The sequence below is a fragment of the Spermophilus citellus genome, assembly GCF_964194105.1.
Source record: "Spermophilus citellus genome assembly, chromosome: 4".
Classification (NCBI taxonomy): domain Eukaryota; kingdom Metazoa; phylum Chordata; class Mammalia; order Rodentia; family Sciuridae; genus Spermophilus; species Spermophilus citellus.
The window spans coordinates 34,410,633-34,432,339 of NC_138185.1; the positions used below are offsets into that span (position 1 = coordinate 34,410,633).

General features: G+C 37.4%; 1 protein-coding gene across 6 annotated transcripts in view; it reads left to right on the forward strand.

The window, feature by feature from the left end:
* The window catches only part of PLCB1 (phospholipase C beta 1), a 718,158-nt gene that overhangs the window by 679,320 nt on the left and 17,131 nt on the right, over nt 1-21,707 (forward strand). The window contains exon 33 of one of the 6 annotated variants that reach the window (XM_081292672.1): nt 21,429-21,447. The exons of 3 other annotated variants lie outside the window; for them this stretch is intronic. Coding sequence is in view for 1 of the 3 variants with exons in the window: in XM_081292675.1 (XP_081148801.1) it covers nt 13,372-13,386 (15 nt within the window). In the remaining 2 variants the exon portion in view is untranslated. Of the gene's footprint in view, nt 1-5,527; nt 5,547-13,371; nt 14,206-21,428; nt 21,448-21,707 lie in introns of those variants that run through there. 2 more of the 6 variants (XM_081292675.1, XM_081292673.1) reach the window with 2 other exon arrangements.

Below are 21,707 nucleotides of genomic sequence, written 5' to 3' on the forward strand. Positions count from 1 at the left end.
AGGTGTGAAACTTCACATAAGAATCTGAAACTTCTCCTGAAAACTGGGATGATTTCGCCAGACATACATAGCATGTCTGATCCATACATGGAGCAGTGGGTGGGAACAGAGTAGAAGCTGTCAGCATTAGGAAGTCCATGATTTATCCTCTGGCCTAAGCCCCATCTCCATTCCACAGTCACCTCCATTCCATCACCACTTGCTGATGATCCCTTTTACTTGACTTCTTCATCTCCTTCCACCAAGGCTGTCAACCTTAGCCAAACACCAGAACTGAAGAGCTTTGAGAAATATGCATGCCTAGATCCCACCCCAAAGATTCTGATGTACTCAGTTTAGGGAGAAGCCTAAAATTCTCCGGGTGGATTTTTACATATCATGAAAGTGGAAGACTTCTGCTCCAATCAATTGGGTGACCATTCTTGCAAGATTCCCAGCCTCCATCCCCAGAGATTCTGAGTCAGAAGATCAGGGATTTCTGATAGAGTAATCCTCCTGCTCCATAGCTGATCTATTTTAAGTCCTCCAATGAATATCAGAAACTGCAGATATTACCAAACCCTATATACATCATATTTTTCCTTGAACATACATACTTATGATAAAGTTAATTTATTAGTTAAGTACAGTAAGAGATTGACAACAAAAATAGTGGAAGAGAACATTAATAATAATGTATTCCAATAAAAGTTATTTAAAACTTATGAAATTTTTATTTCTGAAATTGTCAATTCAATATTTTTGGACTGCCATTGACCACGGATAACTAAAACTAAAGAGAATGAAACTGTGTATCAGGGGGTCAGGCAAAAGGAAACCCTCAGCCCACAGCCCTTCCCTGTTTCTTCCAATCCCCACTTCACCCTGTCATTTCTTGCACCATGAAGAATTTTCTGAGCATAGAAGTGGACCATCCAGCAGTCACTTCCAACATGGCTTAATTTTCTTTCAAACACCTCATGTAGACATCCCTTGTACTTAGACATATGCAAAATGACTACAAGACATGCTCTCAGGATTCCCCTTGGGAAGAAGGTTATGAGGATCCAGAAAGGGTCCTTGAAGAGGGGAAGGAGCTTCTGTTGTATCTTGTGGGGTGTTTTCTGATACTAACCACTTTTCCAATATCGGCTAGATGTCAATTTTGATACTACTGGTCTGCAAAACCCAGAGCTTCAAGGTTCAGCTCAAAAGACTGTCCCTGCTTTCATCAATTACAAGTCCTGGACCACTTGTAATTATGGCCAATTGACTACAGATAATTTTTTTGCTATAAATTGGGGGTTCTCTCACTGCCTCCTCAGATCTGATAGATTGCTAGAATGGCTCACAGAAGTCAGAAGGCAATTTACTAGTTTATTGTGAAGGCTACAAATGATCAAACCAAATGAAGAGGTACCTAAGGTGTCTGTTTTGTGCTGCTATAACAAAATACCTGAGACTGGTTAATTTATAAAGAATATAAATTTAGGGGCTAGACCTGTAGCTCAATGGTAGAGCACTCACCTAGCATGTCTGAGGCACTGGGTTCAATTCTCAGCCCAGCATATAAATATATAAAATAAAGGTCCATCAACAACTAAAATAATAATAATAAAAGAATAGAAATTTATTTTCTCACAGTTCTGGTGGCCAGGAAGCCCCAAATGAATGCACTGGTAAATCTGGTTGTCTGGTGAGGGATACATCTCCCAGAGGGGAGGAGAGCTGTGTCTTCACATGGTGGAAGGCAGAGGGCATAAGAGTGAAATCTGCATGCATCAACTTTTCTAGGAGTTTTAATCTCACACATGAAAGAGGAACCCCCATGGGCTAATCACTTCTTGAATACCCTACCTTTTAATGCTATCCCAATGGCCCCATTTTTGGACTGCCATTGGAATTCTTCAGGGGACACAATGAAATCATAGTCGAGGGCAAATTCAGGAGGAGTCCCAGATGCAGAAACTTCTGTCCTTGGTGAATCAGGGTGTACCTCCTTCTGGACACATGGATACATCAACCTGGAAGCTCTCCAAACTTCACTGTTTAAGGATTTTTATAATTCACTCTTTGGCCCTTCCACCAGGTCAGTGGATGGAGCCAAAAGTTTCAGCCCTTTCCTTCTCTTTCTGGTGAGCAGCCCCATCCTGAGGATATCAAGGGGCCCTACCATGATCACCATATTATCACAAATTCAGATGTGATTGAAAGAGACTCATTATGAATGACAAACGGCACTCCTATCACTATGGAAATTCTAAGGGTTTTAGAAGCACCATGCCAGAAACTCAGGACAACAACAACCAAAAAAATTGATGTGTTTCTTATTATAACACACCTGAGTATACCATCATAAAAGAGGCCATATCTCCAAATGAGCAGGAGTGATAGTCTTGCAGACTAGACTACTCGCCCTATGTGGAGGGTTGTGAACGAAGGAGGGTCAGAGGGAGCCATGAGAGCCCAAGGAATGGACCCTTCTTGCCCATCCTCTTGGAGGTGTGTTATGGGTCCTGAGAGTCTCCTTTAACCACCTCCTTCCAGTAATTCTGATACAGACCATCCACAGGATACACTTGGAAAGACATACTCTGAAAGAGAATCAGAGCAGAGAACATCCTTCCCCCCACCTCTTTTCGCTCTTCTGCCTAACAATTCTCAGTACTTGTCAGAACCTGGCAGCAACATGGAATGATAAACCAGGAATCTGTCTTGCTTTCCCAGATGGATCATGTTTTAGGGGCTTGTAAGCCAAACACTTAGTCTGCAAATGGTTTATCCCAGGAGAGAATGGCTGCAGGCACTGAGAAAAGGGGAGAGGGATTTAGGGTGTCTGTACTCTCTGCTTCTTGGAGGGTCTTTCTATTAGAATGCCATTGTCATCTTAGAAATATAGAAAGAAGCCAAACACTCAAGTAGGCATTGCCTGTAACTGGGTGTTGCACCCCAAAGTATCCTTGGCTTCAGGATTTTTACGATAATGAGAGATTACATTGATTCTTATTTCCTGCCCTAGTACTGAGCTATCTCCTCTCATCTCCCATAGTTTCTTTAAGGCCAACTCTACCATCCTCATTTTATGTGAGTAAACTGAGATTCAGAGATTGGTCACTGACCCATGCTCATGCAGCTATTCACTGCCAGAAATAAGACAGGAACAGGCAGCCTGGCCCTAAAACTCATATTCTCTAAACCACTACCTTTGACCGCTTCTTTAAAGCATAAATGTAAGCGTGCCATCATTCAGATCTAATCATTAGTTAGACCTGAATGATTTCTAGCAGATATTTTCCTTGACAAAAGGAAATGACACTGTGAATGTTAATGTTTGTCATGGTCAGAGCAGACCCCATTTAGCTTCAGGGCAAACCAAGATGCTAAAAAATACCTGTAGGTATATTTTCTACTTATGCTTACAGAGCCAGGAAATGTGGGTTCAGATCCAGAATACATTTATATACATACCCATAGCTCATGAATTGTGGATCTACAGAAACTCAATTCTGCTTCTTTGGTCAGTAAAAGATAAGACTAAACTTCCCAGGGAAGCTGATTGGTGATTCTCATCTTCAACATCTGAAGAGAGAGAAATACAAATACCCTGCTGCTATGGTTTAAATGTTTGTGTTCCTTCAAAATTTGTGAAATACTATTAAGAGGTGAGATGATTAGGGCTTGAGGAAGGCTGCTTGGTCCTCTATGCCCTTCCACCATAGTGGACCTAGAAAGATGGCGCCATCTTGGATGCAGAAAAAGAGCCACAACCAGACACTGAATCTGCTGACCTCTTTTTTTTTTTTAATTATTTTATTGTTGGTTGTTCAAAACATTACATAGTTCTTAATATACCATATTTCACAGATTGATTCAAGTGGGTTATGAACTCCCATTTTTACCCCGTATACAGATTGCTGTGTCACATCAGTTACATTTCCATTGATTTACAAATTGCCTTTCTGGTGACTGATGTATTCTGCTGTCTATCCCATTCTCCACTGTCCCCCCTCCCCTCCCCTCCCCTTCTCTCTCTCCATCCCCTCTACTATAAATCGTTTCTTCCACTTATATAATTTCTCTCCTACTCCTCCTTTCCTCTTATATGTAGTTGTGTATAACCCTGAGGCTCACCTTCCAATTCCATTCTGCTGGCCTCTTCATCTTGGATTTCCCAGCTTCCAGAACTGTCTAGAATAAATATCTATTATTTTTGAACTGTCCACTCTAAGGTTATGGCAATAGGAATAGACTAAGACATCAGACTATTCCAGGAACCTATTCCAAAAAAAAGTTCTTAAGCCAGAGGTTAAATTGCAAATTGGTCACCTGGCTGAGATAACCAGCAAAGACAATTGGACTTACACATTTTTATAGTGTTTTTTCTTATTGCTTATCAGAAAACTGACTGCCAGCTTTAAAAATCAGATTTCTTGTTGAAATTTTTTTCCTTGATTTTTTTTCAAAGGCTATAAGACCTGACCATACTAGGTCTATGTGCCAGTAGACTTGCAGTATTAACTGAACCTGAGGAATGAGTCTCCCCTTTAGATAGGCTTCTGTGCTCCATTTAGCCACAGTCACCATTACTCATGGTTGCCTTATAGCCACATACCACCATTGGCAACTCTGCTTTTTACCTGTTGTTTACCTGTCATTTACCTCTGTTCCTTCTATGTACATGTGCATTTAATAACTGCTCACCTCCTATAGTTCAACATCCTTCGTAATTTATGATATGTGTATTTGCTTATTAACCTTGCTTCAACCAGCCACACTATCCTAAGAGACAATCATTACTACAGGATCTGTAGTAGGCTGCAAAATAATCCTGAATGGCCACCTAACCTTCACTCTCTAAGTCTTTATTCTGAATGGCAATGGGTTGTTTTTTGTATGCAAACTCCAACATAATTGCCTACATCCAAAGTGCCTGAGACTTTGCATAGATAAGGATTCCAAAGCTACCTAGGCTCACTGGAATGACTGGTTGGTTATTTCTCTGGAAATACTGCCATGATTGATTGATGCTATCTGCCATCTGCCATAGTCACCACAACTTCTGCTGTCCATCAGAAATCATCAGTCCTAAGCAGCCATCTTCATTTTCTTTGTTTTCTATTTTGTGCTTCCTCTCTACCTCCTAATTATTCTGTCATTGCGGCCATATTTGGGGTTATAAAGTGTCATTTCTAAAGTGTAGCTACTGACATTAGTGTGTACTTTCTTGTTAGTTCTCCCAAAATAAAGGTCAATCATTCTTTGAACTCCTATTGAAGGCCTTGAGAAACTGCTTCATTATAAAGTGTTCCTCTTTATCAACAATAAAGCAATCCTCTAGGACAGAGCCAAGGAAACCCAATTCTTTGAAATCCGGTGTGAATCTAACATCGGCCTTGAGGCTCTCCCCTGGACATGTGAACAGGTACTTGGTCTTTGTTTAGTTACCTTATTACTGTTATTCTGGACAGACATCAAGACTCTGTCCCAAGAAGTGATGTAGATATTTTTACATGCCAAACTCCAACTGGCCATATCTTATTGTTCTCAGGATGGACAAGTGGTCCTGGGAGATTCATGCTGCTTATCAACTCCTTTATCCAAAGAAGCCACATCAGCAGAGGGTCAGTAACCCAGAGCAAGCAGTGCGTGTGTGTACACTTTTTCTGGGATTGATTGACTTAAGAGTAAGAATGGTCACCTTTCCATCCTAAGATTGGAAAGTGCTAGAGGTCACAACAAATCTCCATATATATTGTTTTATCTCTGATTTTCTCTTCTTTCTGTAGTATTTATTGTTTTCTTACAATATTCACCATCTATTTTTTTCTCCCCAATGCTACATATTATAGACAATGGGAGCACAGTACAATAGAATAATCATATCCAACCAACCCTTGGATAACCTAGGTGTCATGGAAGTGAGCTCTGATTTTATCACTACCCCTGTGTGGTGGCCAGAAGTTATACTGTGTCATTCTACAGTGGGACAGTCCACATGGCCAATGGGAAGATGAAGGGAAAGTGAGCATCGCCCAGCTGATGAATAGAAATACCCACAATGACAACTTTCACTAAGATGACAGGAAAACACATAGGCACATTAATGTTTCTGAAAGTGGCTTATCCAGAAAAACAAACAAACAAGCATCTATCCAGGCAGTGGCGGGCTCATAAGGAAATAAACCCAGTAGTCTACTCATGAGAATTAGTTATACATAAAATAAAGTCGATTTTTTTCTGTTCTCAGGCAATAGCCTGGGAAAAAAATAAATGCCCAAGTCATGATTGCACAGTGTGAATTTTTTTTTATGAAATTACCACTTATATCGAGATACAGAAATTATCAGCGCCCTCAGAACCTTCTCTCTTGTTCCCTTCTAATCAGTACTACCTCCATCTTGAAGTATTCTGACTTCAGTCAACAGGGTGATTCATTTTTCTGGCTTGGAAACTTATATTAATGGAGTTGTACAATCTGTAGCCTTTTGCATCTGGTTTCATTTCCTGTCAAATGTAGTTATATTTGGGGTTTTTCAATGCTGGAGAGTATTTGAATCTATCTCAGTATATTTATCCATTCTACTATTGATGGACAGCTAGGTTATTTCCAGAGTTTGACTGTTATCATAAGCAGAGCTGATAGGAACACTCATACTAGGAAGGAAAATGCAGGAGCTAAGGGTAGCTGCTTCTAAATTGGAACTTCAATGCCAGCAAGGGAAAGAAAACATTTCCCTAAAAAAGATCCTCCTACTTCTGTGTGAATCTGCTAAATGATGACACCCTAGAATGGGATGCTTTCTGCCCCTTCAACAGTCTCCCAGGCTGAGACATTTTACATGACTGTGTGGGCAACTGGGCATTGCTTGATCCTAAGAGGAAAATGCTTCTCCCAAGCTCTGAACACAGTGTCAAGAGCTTGACACATTTCTATTATGTCAACACATTATTTCACCACTAGAGGGCAAGAGCGACTCCACAATGCTTAGCTCTGTCAGATCTGTGGTCAATATGATTAATCATGGTAAGGGAGAAACAAGAAGCTGGGGATGGGGAGGGGGGGGAAGGAAGAGCACACAGAGCAAAACCAACACCCATAAACTTTAACTTTTCTGGGTAAGGAGGGTGTGAAGATGTCTCGCACTTTCTGACACTCGTTTCCATCTTTCCTTTCTCTTTGCGGTTTTATTAAAATTGATTTCACAGTCCTCACTACCACTGAGCAGGGTTGGGACTAGGTCAGACAGAGCCATCTCACAGGCCATTTTTTTCCAGCACAGCATAGAGAAGCTTGCAAATCCCCAAAGCCCCAGGGGCTCTGAGCAAGCAACATGGAGTTCTGCGACTTCTGGCTAACAAGTAATATTTCTTCCGATAAAATCATGGTGTTTACTGAAATCAAGGCACCAATGCCAGCTGTGACACCTCTTCTCTCTCTCCCCCTCTCCCTCTGGACAGCCCCTCCCTCTTCCCACAAACTTATCCAGGATCACAGAGCGGAGATCTGTTTTTTTTTTTTGTAGGGGGAGGAGAAGTAAGGAAATTAATTATGAAGCTGTGTTGCCTTTAAACTATTTATAATAAATTTCTACTAGAGAAGGACAATTGGCTGACAATCTTGTTCTTCTGCCTCGGTATGACCAAATACAGTAAGAATTCAAAATGAAAACTGAAAAGCCAGGAAGAAGAACCTACAGTGGGAGCAGTGTGTTTTCCCATCTCATGCTGGCGAATGACAAACTTGGGAAGGAGCCTCCTGAGTATTTCCTGTCCTCCTTATCTCCTTTTGCTGCTCTTAAGGGCTAAGAAGCCTTCACTGTTAGCCAAGACTCCTTCGTGCTTCAGCTTAATTTTCCTTGCGTAATTTTAAATACAGATCGTGTCTACAGTGCAGCAATTAATGGATAGCCTAAAGACTTATTATTTCAAACTAATTGATATGTAGGAAAAGTTTAAATAACATAACAGGGAATAGGGGAAATTTTAAACGATGTGTGCACAGTGAATTTAGAATTTCTCTCTGTTGTGGAAGGTAGCAAAAACATCTGATTAATAAGGGGATGTGACCGAAATCTAAAATTCGTCGGTGAATCTTTTCCCTTTTGACACTCATGAGCATATGGTTGCAAGAAAGATGCAGAGGATTCAGAAATGGGGCCAAAGAAAGAGGGATCAGGTTCTCCAACAGCCAGTTTCAGGGGTGTCTCATCAGAGAAATGAGGGCCCTTGCAAGTATATTTTGAGCTGTGCTCTTAGGTAAGAAATAAGAAATAGGAAAATAATGCCAGTATTTCCATGGTAACTCTTTAGCCAAATCCTCTTCTTGATGTCAGCTTGAGAGGGAAGTCTACAAAGGCCAAGTCTACCCAACTACAACACAACCTTTTCCAAATCCTGAGCACGTCCCAGCCCAGGAGTCCCTCCGAGTCCTAGGAAATATGCTGCAATTCATCACATGACTGAAAATTCAATTTCCCCAATCCCCATTCTAGCACATTCAATAGGAAAAGTTGAGAAAGCTTACCTGAAGAGAGAATATACTTACAGTGGGAGAAAGGGATATTTTAAGAAACAACTTACGACATTAAACTCTGATAATAGAATTTTTAACTTCAGAACACAGCATTTTTGTAAGGAAACAATCTACCCAAAGAATAAACCGTAGGGGAAAAATTACCTTTAAAACATATTTTTTTCATACACGATTCATGTCAAAAGAATTTCTGAATGACTTCTAGCCAAATCACTTAATCTTCTTTGTCTTTATTCTTTTCATATATGAAATCTGTCCCATGAACTGGTTATTTTTCAAAATCTTTCAATTCTGATTTCCTATTTTTTTGTATAGTCCTACCTATGTTTAAAAACTTGGAAAAATAAGAATCATTAACTGGAACACATTTATCTCTTAGTCAATGCAAGACCATGTTTGTATTTACCCATGAAATAATTGTACAATGCAAAATTTAGAATACTGGTTTACCCCTCTATGTTGCTCTCTACTCACCTTCTCCAAACTAATCATGAATATGAATCTTGTATATGTAATTCTTATACTTTTTTATTTACAAGATATAGATATGTATGTACATCATATACATGTGTATTATTATAACTTTTTGTTTTAGCTGTTTTTAACTGAACAAATTGCCATCACATGAAGTTAAAAGTATCATACTGGGGGCTGGGGATGTGGCTCAAGCGGTAGCGCGCTTGCCTGGCATGCGTGCGGCCCGGGTTCGATCCTCAGCACCACATACAAACAAAGATGTTGTGCCTGCCGAAAACTAAAAAATAAAGATTAAAAAATTCTCTCTCTCTCTCTCTCTCTCTCTCTCTCTCTCTCTCTTTAAAAAAAAAAAAGTATCATACTGAAGTATGATAATGCATGTAAAATTATCATTCTGAAGTATCATACTGTAATTATAATTTTCATGAACCTACATTTTCATTTAAATGTGTACTGCTAAACTTGACAAAAATGTGCACATACATTCACTAAAGACACATACTAGAATGTTCACAGCTGTACTGTTTATAATAAATAGCTCCAAATTGAACCTAACCCAATATCCATCAATTGTTATAAGAATAAACAAATAAACTGTAACCCATCCACAACACTAAATCCTGTATATCAATGAGAGTGAAAAAAATTACATGTTACTCAGCAAAATGAGTGATTTTCATGAATGAAATACTAAGGAAAAGGATCCAGACACAAAAAGTATACAAAATTATTATTCTATTCATATGAAGTAGGTGGCTATGTTGTGTGGGGGATGGGTGCCTAGTGATTAAAAGGTGCTGAGAGGAAGACTTCTGGAGTCCTGATTACATTCTCTTTCTTGATCTGGGTGTTGGCAAAATGGATGCATTTACTTTGTGGAAAAAAAATTATAAATCCATAAATTTATTGTGTCAGCTATTGTGGTATAACAAATACCGCCTCAAAACTCAGTGGCTTACAACAAGAAGTATTCATTATTATTTACATAATAATTATTATTTAGTAATTTGAAGAAGGTCAATTCACTTTATCCATGGTCTCGTCAATGGGCATTTTAGTGTGATTTCCACTTTCTTGTTGTTATGAAGAGATCGGCTATGAACATTCCCACACATATCTCCTAGTATCTATGCTCTGTGTGAGATTTCTTCTTGATTTTTATACTGAAATGCAGAATTGCTGTGCCATGAGGAATTTGAAGGTTTCATTTTGCAAGATGATGCTCAGTTTTCTTTTAAAGTAACTGTTGCGCCTGACACTTCCTTCAGCAGTGTGTGGGAGACTCTCCTGATCTGGACATTGCCAACAAACAGTTGATACTGAAGTCAGATTTTCTAATGGTTCCCACTAAGAAGGGTATAAAATGGCACCTTATTGTGGTCTTGATTTGACTTTTTCTACCAATGAAGACAATGATCATGTCTTCTTTTCTGTTTATTGTCATTATGTTTTGGGCCACATACGTTGTTTCTTAAGTAAAATGCTTGTTTGTATCTTTTACTCATTTTTTTTTTTAAATTGGGTCGTCTTGTCTTCTTGCTTCTTAGCAATTCTTTATATATCTCTATACTATTCCTCTCAGATGTGTTTGGGGTGTACATCTTTGTTCAGTTTATAACTTGCTTCTCACTCTATTGAAGATATTTTTGAATAACAGATTTCTTAATTTTAACTATTTAACTTCTGTTTAAATTTTTATCGTTAGCTTTATTTAAGCCATCCTTAATGATTTCATCATCTGAAATATGTTTATATCATTTTCTAAATGATATAATTTTAATGTAACTAGAGATTATCTTATGCAGAATACATGGTGGGGAACTGATTTCATATAAAATCATAAGTTAATCTTCTTTTTGAGCATTACTTATTAAATAATTTTTTTCACACCGAGCTGCCATGCCATCATGTTCACAGATCAAACTTCCACCAATGCATGGGCCAGTTTCTAGGCTTGTTGTTCTAATCCATTGGTTAATTTGTCTGTCTTAGTACCCATACCAATCTCTTAAATATTGTAACTCTACAATGCAACTGTATGTGGCAAATTGTCCTGTCTTGGCTATGGTGTTGATCAGCTTTCTGTTATTGTAACAAATGCCTGAGGTAAAGTTAATGCTTGCTCTGGGCCATACTTTTGGGAGTTTAAGCCCATGACCTATTGACCTATGGCTTTGGGCCCTTGCTAGTGTACGTCATGGCAGGAATGCCTAGCAGAGCATTAATCTAGCATTAATCTCATGGCAGCTGTGTAAGAAAGAAGAGAAAAAGGAAAGGGCAGAGTCCAATTATGATGTCAGACTTTCAAGGGTATTTGCTTAATGATCTAAGACCTCCCACTAGATTGCACCTTTTAAACTTTCCAACATCTTCCCAATAGTACCAAACTGGGAACCAAGACTTTAACACATGAGCCTTTGGGAGATGCTCAAGGTCCAAACCGTCACATCCAAGAAGCTCTTTATTCTTCCATAAAAATTTTTAATTTTTTAAATTTCCAGATAAGAAGAGTTTTAAGCTCTAAATACCAGGCTTACCTTAAATTCCTTTTTAAATAACCTTAAGCTATCACTTTCATTATTTTCCATTTTGAACTGTATTTTGAACCCTTTTGTAAACTCAGCTTCCCCACTAGGTTCTGATACTGTCTAATGTTTAAATTAGAGCGAAGGACTGGGATAGTCTAAGCTAGAATAATGTAAGAGTCATTCCAATGCATAGGTATAAGTTTGTGGAAGTCCAGGTGGGATACCCTGGGGAGGATCTTTTCCAAGACTTAAGATGTCTTCAGTTCGGTGTCCAGAGGTCCCATGATTCACCATGATAACTTCCTTTTGATGTGCTCAGTGGGCTGTTGCTTGGATCTTCATAGAATTTCCTTTCACAGTTTAGAGTCCTAAAGTGGGACCAGGGGATGAGAATATTTCCACAGTGTAAACAACTGATATGTCTTCATTGCTAATTTGCTTATAGTTGACCAGATCAGTTGAACGTACTCCAGTGAGCGAGACTGGTAGTATAAGTAGAACCTAGTAGCTCCTCTTTGTCCTTATGTTTGCAAGGATAAGGTAATGTCTGAGATCGTCAGCTGAGCAGGACAACAAGCTAAATTAATTCCACCTCAGAAGTCCTGATGATGATAAGCTGGTTGTGGTGGTGTACACCTGTTACCTCAGAGATTCAGGAGACTGAGGCAGGAAGGTCACAAGTTTGAAACCAACCTTTAGCAACCTATTGAGACCTTGTCTCAAAATAAAAATTGAAAAGGGCGGGGGATATAACTCAGTGGTGTAGTATCCCTGGGTTCAATCCTTAGTACTAAACAACAAAAATAAAAAGAACTCCTCATGATGCTACTTGTTTTCTGTTCCCTATTCCTTAAAGTTTCTGCTTTGGAAGTAGGGACTGATTCCTACTGGATTCATTCTCTTGTAAGGCCAGCACTTAGGAACAGTGAGCTGGTTCTTGACTAGATCACTAGCTTAATTTATCTCCATGAAGTATCAAATCCAGAACATAGAAAATAGTTGAAAATGGTACAGCCTAAGGTTTTTCAGTTTAAGTCTTCCTATTCACATTAAGAAAATTCATAACAATTATCTTTCAACTCATGCATCCAAAATTTACATAGGGATCTTGTTAAAATGCAAGTTCTATTCAGCATTGCTGGGTGGGGCTGAGGTGCTAATGGTGGCCCCAGGACCACATGGGGAATAGGAAGGCTTTACAAAGCTCTCCTCTGGTGCACAGCTGAATTAAAAGATGCCCTCCTTCTAAACATAGTATTCTGGCTCTCTTTCAAAATGTTTTGATTTTTTATTTTATCTCAGTGTCTCAGTGTTGTTTTTTTTTTTTTAATTTAGAAAAGCTTGTTTGTTGTTGTTTATATCTCTTAGCCAATTTAAAAATCTCTTTATAATGCTGGGTGGTTGTTAAGGTATTTCTTGTTGAAGTTTTTTTCCCAATGTAAACTCTAGGTTAGAGCCTATTAGAAGTAACTAATTACCTTCAAAGGTGACGAGTAATTGAACTGAATAAGCACAACTAGAATGTGGTGGGTCCTGAAAAATACAGTGGGAACGTAGGGGTAGGGGGGATAGGAAGGGCAGCAGAATAGAATAGACATTATGATTGCTGTATGTTTACAGGTGACTCTCTGACCAGTGTGATTCTGCCATCTGTACAATCAGAAAAATGAGAAATTATACCCCAATGATTCAAATGTATGAATTGCCAAGATGATTGTAATGTCATGTGTAGCTAATAATGCATTTTATATATATATATATATATATATATATATAATGCAAAAAAATCATTGTTTCACTCTCCCTACCATGAAATATATATCAATTTGTTTTCATTCTTCTTTTACTATGTAGGTAAACTTCCACTAACTTTCCGTTCTAGTGTGTCACTGAAGGAATACAAATAGTTTGGGCTTCTTGCTAAAGCCTGTTAAGAGAGAAGATTATTATACATAATTGGAAACTGTGAAGACAGAAGAACTGAGTCTGTATCCTGACTTCATCATTTACCAGCTGTGTTGCTTAAACCATAAGATGCTAATAGTATTTACTGGCAGAGAATAATGTGAGAATTCAAACAAGTAATCCAGGCAGATAATCCATGCCAATCGTTAACTTAGTGCCCAGCATATTGTAAATGCTCAATAAATATTCATAGTAGTAGTGGTGGTCATTTGATAATTATTACATGATACCTCCTAAAGGCCTACTGGAAGAGAATGTTTGTTCTTGAAACACTGATAAATAGTTCCTTTTCATGTGTTATAACAGCAGGCTTTCACTTTGTGGATAAAATAAGAGGAAAGTCTCACCAGTGATTTATAGTTCCAGGAATTATAATTTTTACTTTATTCATCACTGATTTGACATTTCATTTTGTATTGATGAGCTCATTTTTTTCATTTTATTTTGGCTCAGCAATTAATATTTTAAGTGTCTAATCTTTAAGCAACAGCAGTTTTATATTATTTAGGATTCCCTCCACCAAATACCACTGAGCCATTCATTTACATTAGTAGGTATTCAATAAATATTCATTAATCATTTCAATGATTAATTGAAATAATCCGTACAACACCACAGGGACTCAACTGGTTGAATCAGGAGAGGGATTTTGAGGCCTAGTCATCTTTGAGAAATTAGTCTATTATCAGTGAATTTGTTTCTGGAATATTATGTCCCTGATGTCTGAAGAGGAGTCACATGAAAAAATTGATATACTGATGGAACAATCATTCATGACTTAATTCACACAAATGTCATTCCAATCCATTTTTTTAACTTTCAATTCATTGTTTTGACCCCAAGACAAACACAAGTTTCTCATAAAAATTGGTATCATTGTTATGTCCATGTTTGATAGTACAGATAAGTATTGCAATTTTATTTTGTTTCATGTTTTCCAAAGAACTTTGCTATGGTTTACTAAATGCATGTTTTTAGAATATAAAAGAATAAGATGAATAGAAACTTATGGGCTATTAACAGAGAGTGAAAACCAAATCAACATTTCTCCTTCTGATTATATTTTAATTCAAAAGGCTATATTTTAAATCAAGTTATATGTCTTGATTAGTGGCATTTTTACTTTAAAAATGTTGATTTTATTTCAGCTGATTGACATTTTGAAATACAAACATATTCGTGTAAAGCAAACAAGTTTAACTTGCATCTGCACTGTGGACATATGATCAAGAAACAGGAAGTACTGGTAATGAATCATACACTTATAATGTTTTCTTGGGACAGAAATAAAGGCTTGATTCATCAATTGGTAAAGTGGGCCATTGTCTTTGAGACAACATGTGGGGTTAAAAGGCAGGGTAAAAAGGAAAAATGCCAATGAATTTTTGATTTGTTGGAAAAATATTAAAAATTTACATTATGACAACTGGACATATTAAATAATTAGTTTAATGCTAATGATTTTTCCTTTAGCTGGTCACACTGTGCGAACCTTTAGTCCCAGCAAGTTGAGACAGGAGGATCACAAGTTCTAGGCCAGCCACAATAACTTAGCAGGATTCTGTCTCAAAATTTAAAAAATTTAAATGGCTGCGTATGTAGTTTAGTGGTAAAGTGCTCCTAGGTTCGATTTCTAGTAACACACACACACACACACACACACCCCAGGGGGGAAAAAAGGAAGAAAAAAAGAAAACCTTTTCCATTAAAATACATTGTATCTCTAGTATAATTACTTGAATATTTTTTAGTGTAAAACTATTTTCTTAAAGATACTCTTATATACCTGCTATTGAATACAGTGTAATAACATATTTCTTTGTGTAGAACACATTGGTTTTCTTTTGCTGAGATAAAGTACTTTTGAATATACTCACATGTCATGCATGATTTATTTATTTAAATGCTCAGCATAATTTTTCTTGACAGGCTTTTCTTACACTTGAAATGTTATGTAACAAAAACACCAGGACCAACTGGCATTGTAGTTTATTGGGCTATTCCACATATTGCTAGATGAAGAGGAAAATGGATGAGCATTATCACTATGCTGGGCATATTTCCTCACAAAGGGAAAGGTGGTCATGAGATACACACACACACACACACACATACACACACACACCAACTGCTGGGTGGCATCTTTAGCCAGTTATATGATCTACTGAAGAAAGCAGACAGTTTGGAATTATGACAATCTGTGTTACAGTGGTTAGGCCAAAGGGTCATAAATTGAGTGCTGAGACTCAAAGCTATAGTGAGCTTCAGAATTGAGTGAGGAAACCCCCCAAATTCTGTTACCAACTCAATCATTCAAATTTCAGGAGCATTAAAGCCAATATCTTGTATCTCATAATAATCAAGTATGTTTGGGTAGAGGAAATAATTTCCAAATTCAGCACTGCTCTTTTTTTTTCTTTTTTTTTTGGCAAAACTTAATCACTAAATATGTGAATGATTCTCAATTCATGTAAATGAGAATCACCTGTAAGTCTTTGTCAAGGCCTAAATCAGTGGCTCTCCAACTTTGGGATCATCCAAATTAACTAGAGAGTTTTTAAATCAACAAATCAGTTTATTTACAGTTGAAGTTCAATCTATAAAGGAAAGACTGAACATATTTCTATGCAACAAATATGACTGACCTAGACTAGGGGGTCAAGGATGCTTCTATGAGAAGGTGATGTTTGAGATGAAGGAAAGGAGGGAATTAAACAGGTGCAGAGAAAGGTTTTAAATTCCTTCCCTGTTTGAAGCTCAGTGTGTGGCACAGAAGAGGTGCTCAATAAATACTTGCTGAGTGAATCAGGAATGGTAGGGAAAATATCTAAGAAAAACTCATTGTAGACCTTGTCTTAGAGGATGACTAACTAAGCTATGCATAAAGTGTGAATTTAAAGCCTCAGTTTCCAGACTGTGCCAGAAGGGATGATGATCAGTCTTTGTCCAAATCAATAAGGACAATTGCTGTAGGCAGGTGTACAAGTATCAGTATCTCAGGAAGCTGAGCAAGAGATTTTTTTTTTTTTACTTCAAGTCAAACACAAAGAAGAAAATTAATGGAGAGCTAAATGTAAAAGCTGATTAATTCAAATTATAAATCTTATGATATGAACTTCAGAGAATATTAAAGCTAAAATTTTCCACTTGTCACACAAATAACTGGGTCCCAACCCTTAGAGCTTCTGGTTTAGTAAGTTTAGGGTGGTTCTGGGAAGTTGCATTTTTACTAAGAAGACAGGTGACACTGAAGTTCTTTTTCTGGGAACCTCACTCTGTAAAACATCACACACTGGGATTGCCCTGCCCTGATGATTTCTATGTTTTTCCATTACTGTATTACCAAAAGAAATAATAGTTACCTTCTTTGGGTAAATAAACTGCCAAGGCCTTAAAAATCAAATATTAAAACATACATTTTCAATCTACTTCTGACTGACAAGAGTTTAGCAAAGGCACCTTTTCCACCTCTGAAGAAGTCAGATGACTCCATGCTAGAATCTTCTCTCCACAGTTAAAAAGTCTGTCATATTTATAATCATTTTTGATTAACATGTTGATAGATGGTGATTCACAGTAAGGACTCATATATAAGAATTAGCTTGGTAAAATTTGTGAGTGATATTTTATATAGCACTATGGAAAGTTATGCATATAATGACTTTAAATTATTGGTAGGTCACTGATTGCTGCTGGAACATGGAATATTTTCAACTTTTTAGGGAACTTTATTCTACTAGGCATACGATTAGACAAAATATACAGTGTATTAAAAATATATAAATTCTTGCTATTTCTCCCATAGTCATTTTAGAATGTAATTGAATATGCTACATAAAGGAGGAAGCCATATGGTAGGTGTTTGATGAAGTTAAGTGTCTGTCGTCTGGGCAGATGTGCTGAAGGTCTGCCATTTATTGATGTCCAGCACTTTGGGTCCTGTGATGCCAATGAGGGGGGGATGGCACCCTTTTTTGTGCTACTTGTATATTGTACAGAATTTTATCGTGGTACTTATCTCAGCATATCCCATTACTGTTTTACTGCTAACTTTCTTCCACCAGTCTGGGCACTCTTTAAAACCGGGGATGCGTCTCACTCATCTCTCTGTACCTACCATGTGTTACAATGCCAGATGCGTGGGAGCATGGCTGGCAAACACTGGATGAACGAATGAATAAAACAATGGATGTTTCAGGGGGTAAAAGCAAAGAAAAAGTGAGTAAATATAAGTAGAGAATGAATTATGAATCAGTGGCACCTGTCATCCTGTTTAATAGTCCAAGAATTAGGGTATATTCTATGATTGGAGGTTAGGATGGCTTTCCAAGTGACACAATCAACCAAGAACCTGACAGCTTTGGTAGAATCTAGTAGATTTTCATATCACGGTAAGAAAAGATGAAGCTTTCCTTATACCATTTATCCCGGCATTAATATGGATACCTATGATTCACCAGAAAGACCTTTATTTTTTTATTTTATTTTTTGTATTGGTTGTTCACAACATTACAAAGCTCTTGACATATCATATTTCATACATTAGATTGAAGTGGGTTATGAACTCCCAATTTTACCCCAAATGCAGATTGCAGAATCACGTCGGTTACACATCCACAATTTTACATAATGCCCTATTAGTAATTGTTGTATTCTGCTACCTTCCCTTAAGTTTTTGAAGCTGCCCCAGGATTATACGTGCCAGGATATAGTTGTCTGATAAGAAGGTAGAAGCAAGAAGTAAGATTTAGTTTACTAGCTCTGCCTTGTCAACCAGGCAAAAGAAAAAGAAATGTTTTAAAACTGATTTGAAATAGTACTGAATTGAAGCCACCCATTTTTATTCTTACAAAAAGGAATTTCATATAGTCATACAATATAGGGCTATATATTTTTTAATCCATGATGGAAGAAAAAGGATTTTTTGTTCATTCCTATAATTTCCTTGTAGAAGAACTAAGAGAGATTTGATAAAGTAATAATGCCCCTGGGTTTCATAACACTTGCTCTTTCTTTCTTAGAGCCAAAAAGTAGCTGTAAGTACTCAAGATTTATAGTTAGGATTATTCTCTAATTCTACTTTAGGTTTAGAATACCAAAAAGCTTCCAGCGATTTTAAGAGGCCATCATGATGGTGTAAAAATTGGTTAATAATCATGAATCCGAGAAACACTCAGTATCTAGATTCATCATTTCCCTAACCACAAAATAAATCATCCAACATGAATTATATATGTGAGACTGCATTAGTTAGCATACCACTAATTTCTATGACAAACAGCACATCACAATGTTAGATGGCTTCATACAGGAAATTTTTTCCTCTCATATAACAACCCAACATGGATGTTCCTGGTTGCTGGATAGCTTATTTCCACATGATGATTCAGAGAAACCAGTTTTCTTTCATAATGTGGAACTATCATTCCCGAAGGCCTTTCTGGAAAAGGGATTGAGACAGTAGAGAGTTTCCCCTGTGCTTTTAAAGCACCCTGTCCTAATATTTCATTGGCGTGAACCTATCAGCCACCACTGGATATAAACATAGTGAATAGGGCTTGTAAACATCGTCCCTGACTAGGAAGCAGCCAGCCAGGTAAAGCAGAATGGCGGAATGGTGACTGTTAATTTTGAAGATAATTAGCTATTTTTTGTAATGTAGAACAAGATAATGGAATTTGAATCTGCTAAATGTAGAATTACCCTAAATTTATGCCCTTCTTCATGTAAGACCCGAAAGGAAAAGTCAGCAACATAACCTATTTATAATCCACATAACCTCTGTAGACCTCTTGAAGAAATGGATCCATCAACAGAAGTATCTGAGTAGAAAACTTAGAAAAGAGTATTTCTGGCAAAACACCTTGCATTTTGGTTTTTTGAGTTTCCTATTCTAAACGTGGTGAGTTTAGCATAATAACATCAGTATTATTATCTGATAAATGAGGAATTGGGAAAGGAGGGAGATGTCTCAAATTCTTCAGCCATATGCTGTTTTTTTTTTTTTTTCTAGAATAGGATCAAAGGCTTATCCAGGGACAAGGAAAAGTATATTGCTTCTTCTCAGAGACAGTTACCTTGACAAAGGCTAGGGACATCACAACAAGTGGTTTTGTCTCCACTGATAGCAAAAAAAAAAAAGAAGAAAAAGAAGATGGAGTCCTGTCCCTGCATGGAGAGGCCTCAGAAGACTTGATGGTAATTATCCTTCAAGTCCAAAGAAAAGTGCATGAATATATTATTCAGATACTGAATAAGTTGCACATTGACCTTCATGATGTTGTATAATTTTTTAATTTAGATGCCAACACTGACAAATCAGAAGATTTAACACAAAATCCATATTTTTTACTTCTTTTGAAAAAATCAGATGTGACCCTTGGGCGTACAATGCTATGTGACAGTAATGTAGTTGGCAAGATTGGGTGGCTGCTATTTGTAACCAAGTCACATTTTCTGCCTTTACAACAGTTCCCACTCAGCCCTTGTCACTCATATATCTTCCTACCTGGCTCTGTTTCAGTTTGCTGAGAAATCTCATCAGTTTTCAACTTCATCTTGAGTGGAAAATTCAGGCCCCCTGACAATCAGGCTTCTCAAAACACCTATGAGACCAGGAAACAAATGTTTAATTTCCCTTCAGAGTGAGTTGTAAATGTCCAACCTAAAACCACAGTAATTTAAGCAGGAGCCATAAACATATGTTTAGAAGGAGTGGTTACATAATTAGGACATACTCCCTAAGCATCAAAATCAATTATCCTGATAAAACCCTAGGACAGCTTACCACTCTTGAAATATACATTTATAAAAGGAAAAAGAAAAACCAAAACTAATTTTAGGTGATCAGGAGAAGGGTGTTCTCCAGGGACTGAGCGGAGTTCATTCTAGGACATTTGACAAAGCCAAGTCTCTTGTTTTTTTTTTTTTTTTTTTTTTTTTTTTATGCAATGCACAGGCTTTGAGTCAAGAGAGTGGTTGTAACTAGGGCTCAAATTGGTAGGTCTTAAAAGAAATGTAGCTAGGGCTCAAATTGGTAGGTCTTAAAAGGAATTAACATCCAATTTGTGCACAAAAGAGGAGAATCTGATCTACATTGAGACCCACATGAGGGCAGGACCTCCATGTGCAAAAGCCTTTGGAGACCCATGGAGGCTCTTTCACTGGGACTCCAACTTCTCTGAGTTGGTTGCATGCACCATCTGTGCTATTGACATTTGCATCTACTGTGACTCAGTATAAGAATTTATAATGCAAGTTCAATTCTTCCCTGTTGGTAGCATCCCACTTGATTGAAAAGAAATACATCCTGCATCTAAAAACAATTAGCCTTTGGACTGTCTTTTATTTCAATTGACTTGAGGCTTCTTATTGATTGTTTTAGGGTGTATGTGGTTACGAGAATGGGATTCATCTGGTGCTTAGTTTCTCTCTAGTGGGCATAAATCATCCTTTGCTGTCATGCCCTGTCTCCTAATAGTTTGTGTGATTAAGAAGCCACAAACAAGTGACTTGCAGACTCAAGAGAGCCTTTTCTTTGACTCTTGGTAGATGTTTAAATTTCTGTATATGAATGCTTTAAATAAGAAATATCATTAATTGATCACAGATCCTGCTACTTCTCTTTGGCCTTAATAAATCGATTCACAGATTCATATTGTTTCTTGAGCTCCACAGAAACTTGGGCTCAGAGATTTTGAAGTTAATGTACCTGTATTAAGTTGGTTACTATATGGAAAGTCCTAAGGATAGTACCTGTCTGTAATTATTACTGTCTTTATATTAACACCTTTATTTTTATGGTTCTATATTTTCAGATTTACTAGTAATGCAGACTAGATTGGTTATAAACTAAAAGAGTTTTCTCTTTTAAAATATGATTTTCCACTGGAAATCCATATGCAACAAAATGAAACTGAATCCCTTTCTCTCGCCATGCACAAAAGTTAACTCAAAATGGATCAAGGAGCTTGACATCAAATCAGAGACAAGGCATCTGATAGAAGAAAAAGTTGGCTATGACCTACATACTGTGGGCTCGGGCTCCAAATTCCTCAATAGGACACCCATAGCACAAGAGTTAATATCTAGAATCAACAAATGGGACTTGCTCAAACTAAAAAGTTTTTTCTCAGCAAAAGAAACAATAAGAGAGGTAAATAGGGAGCCTACATCATGGGAACAAATCTTTACTCCTCACACTTCAGATAGAGCCCTAATATCCA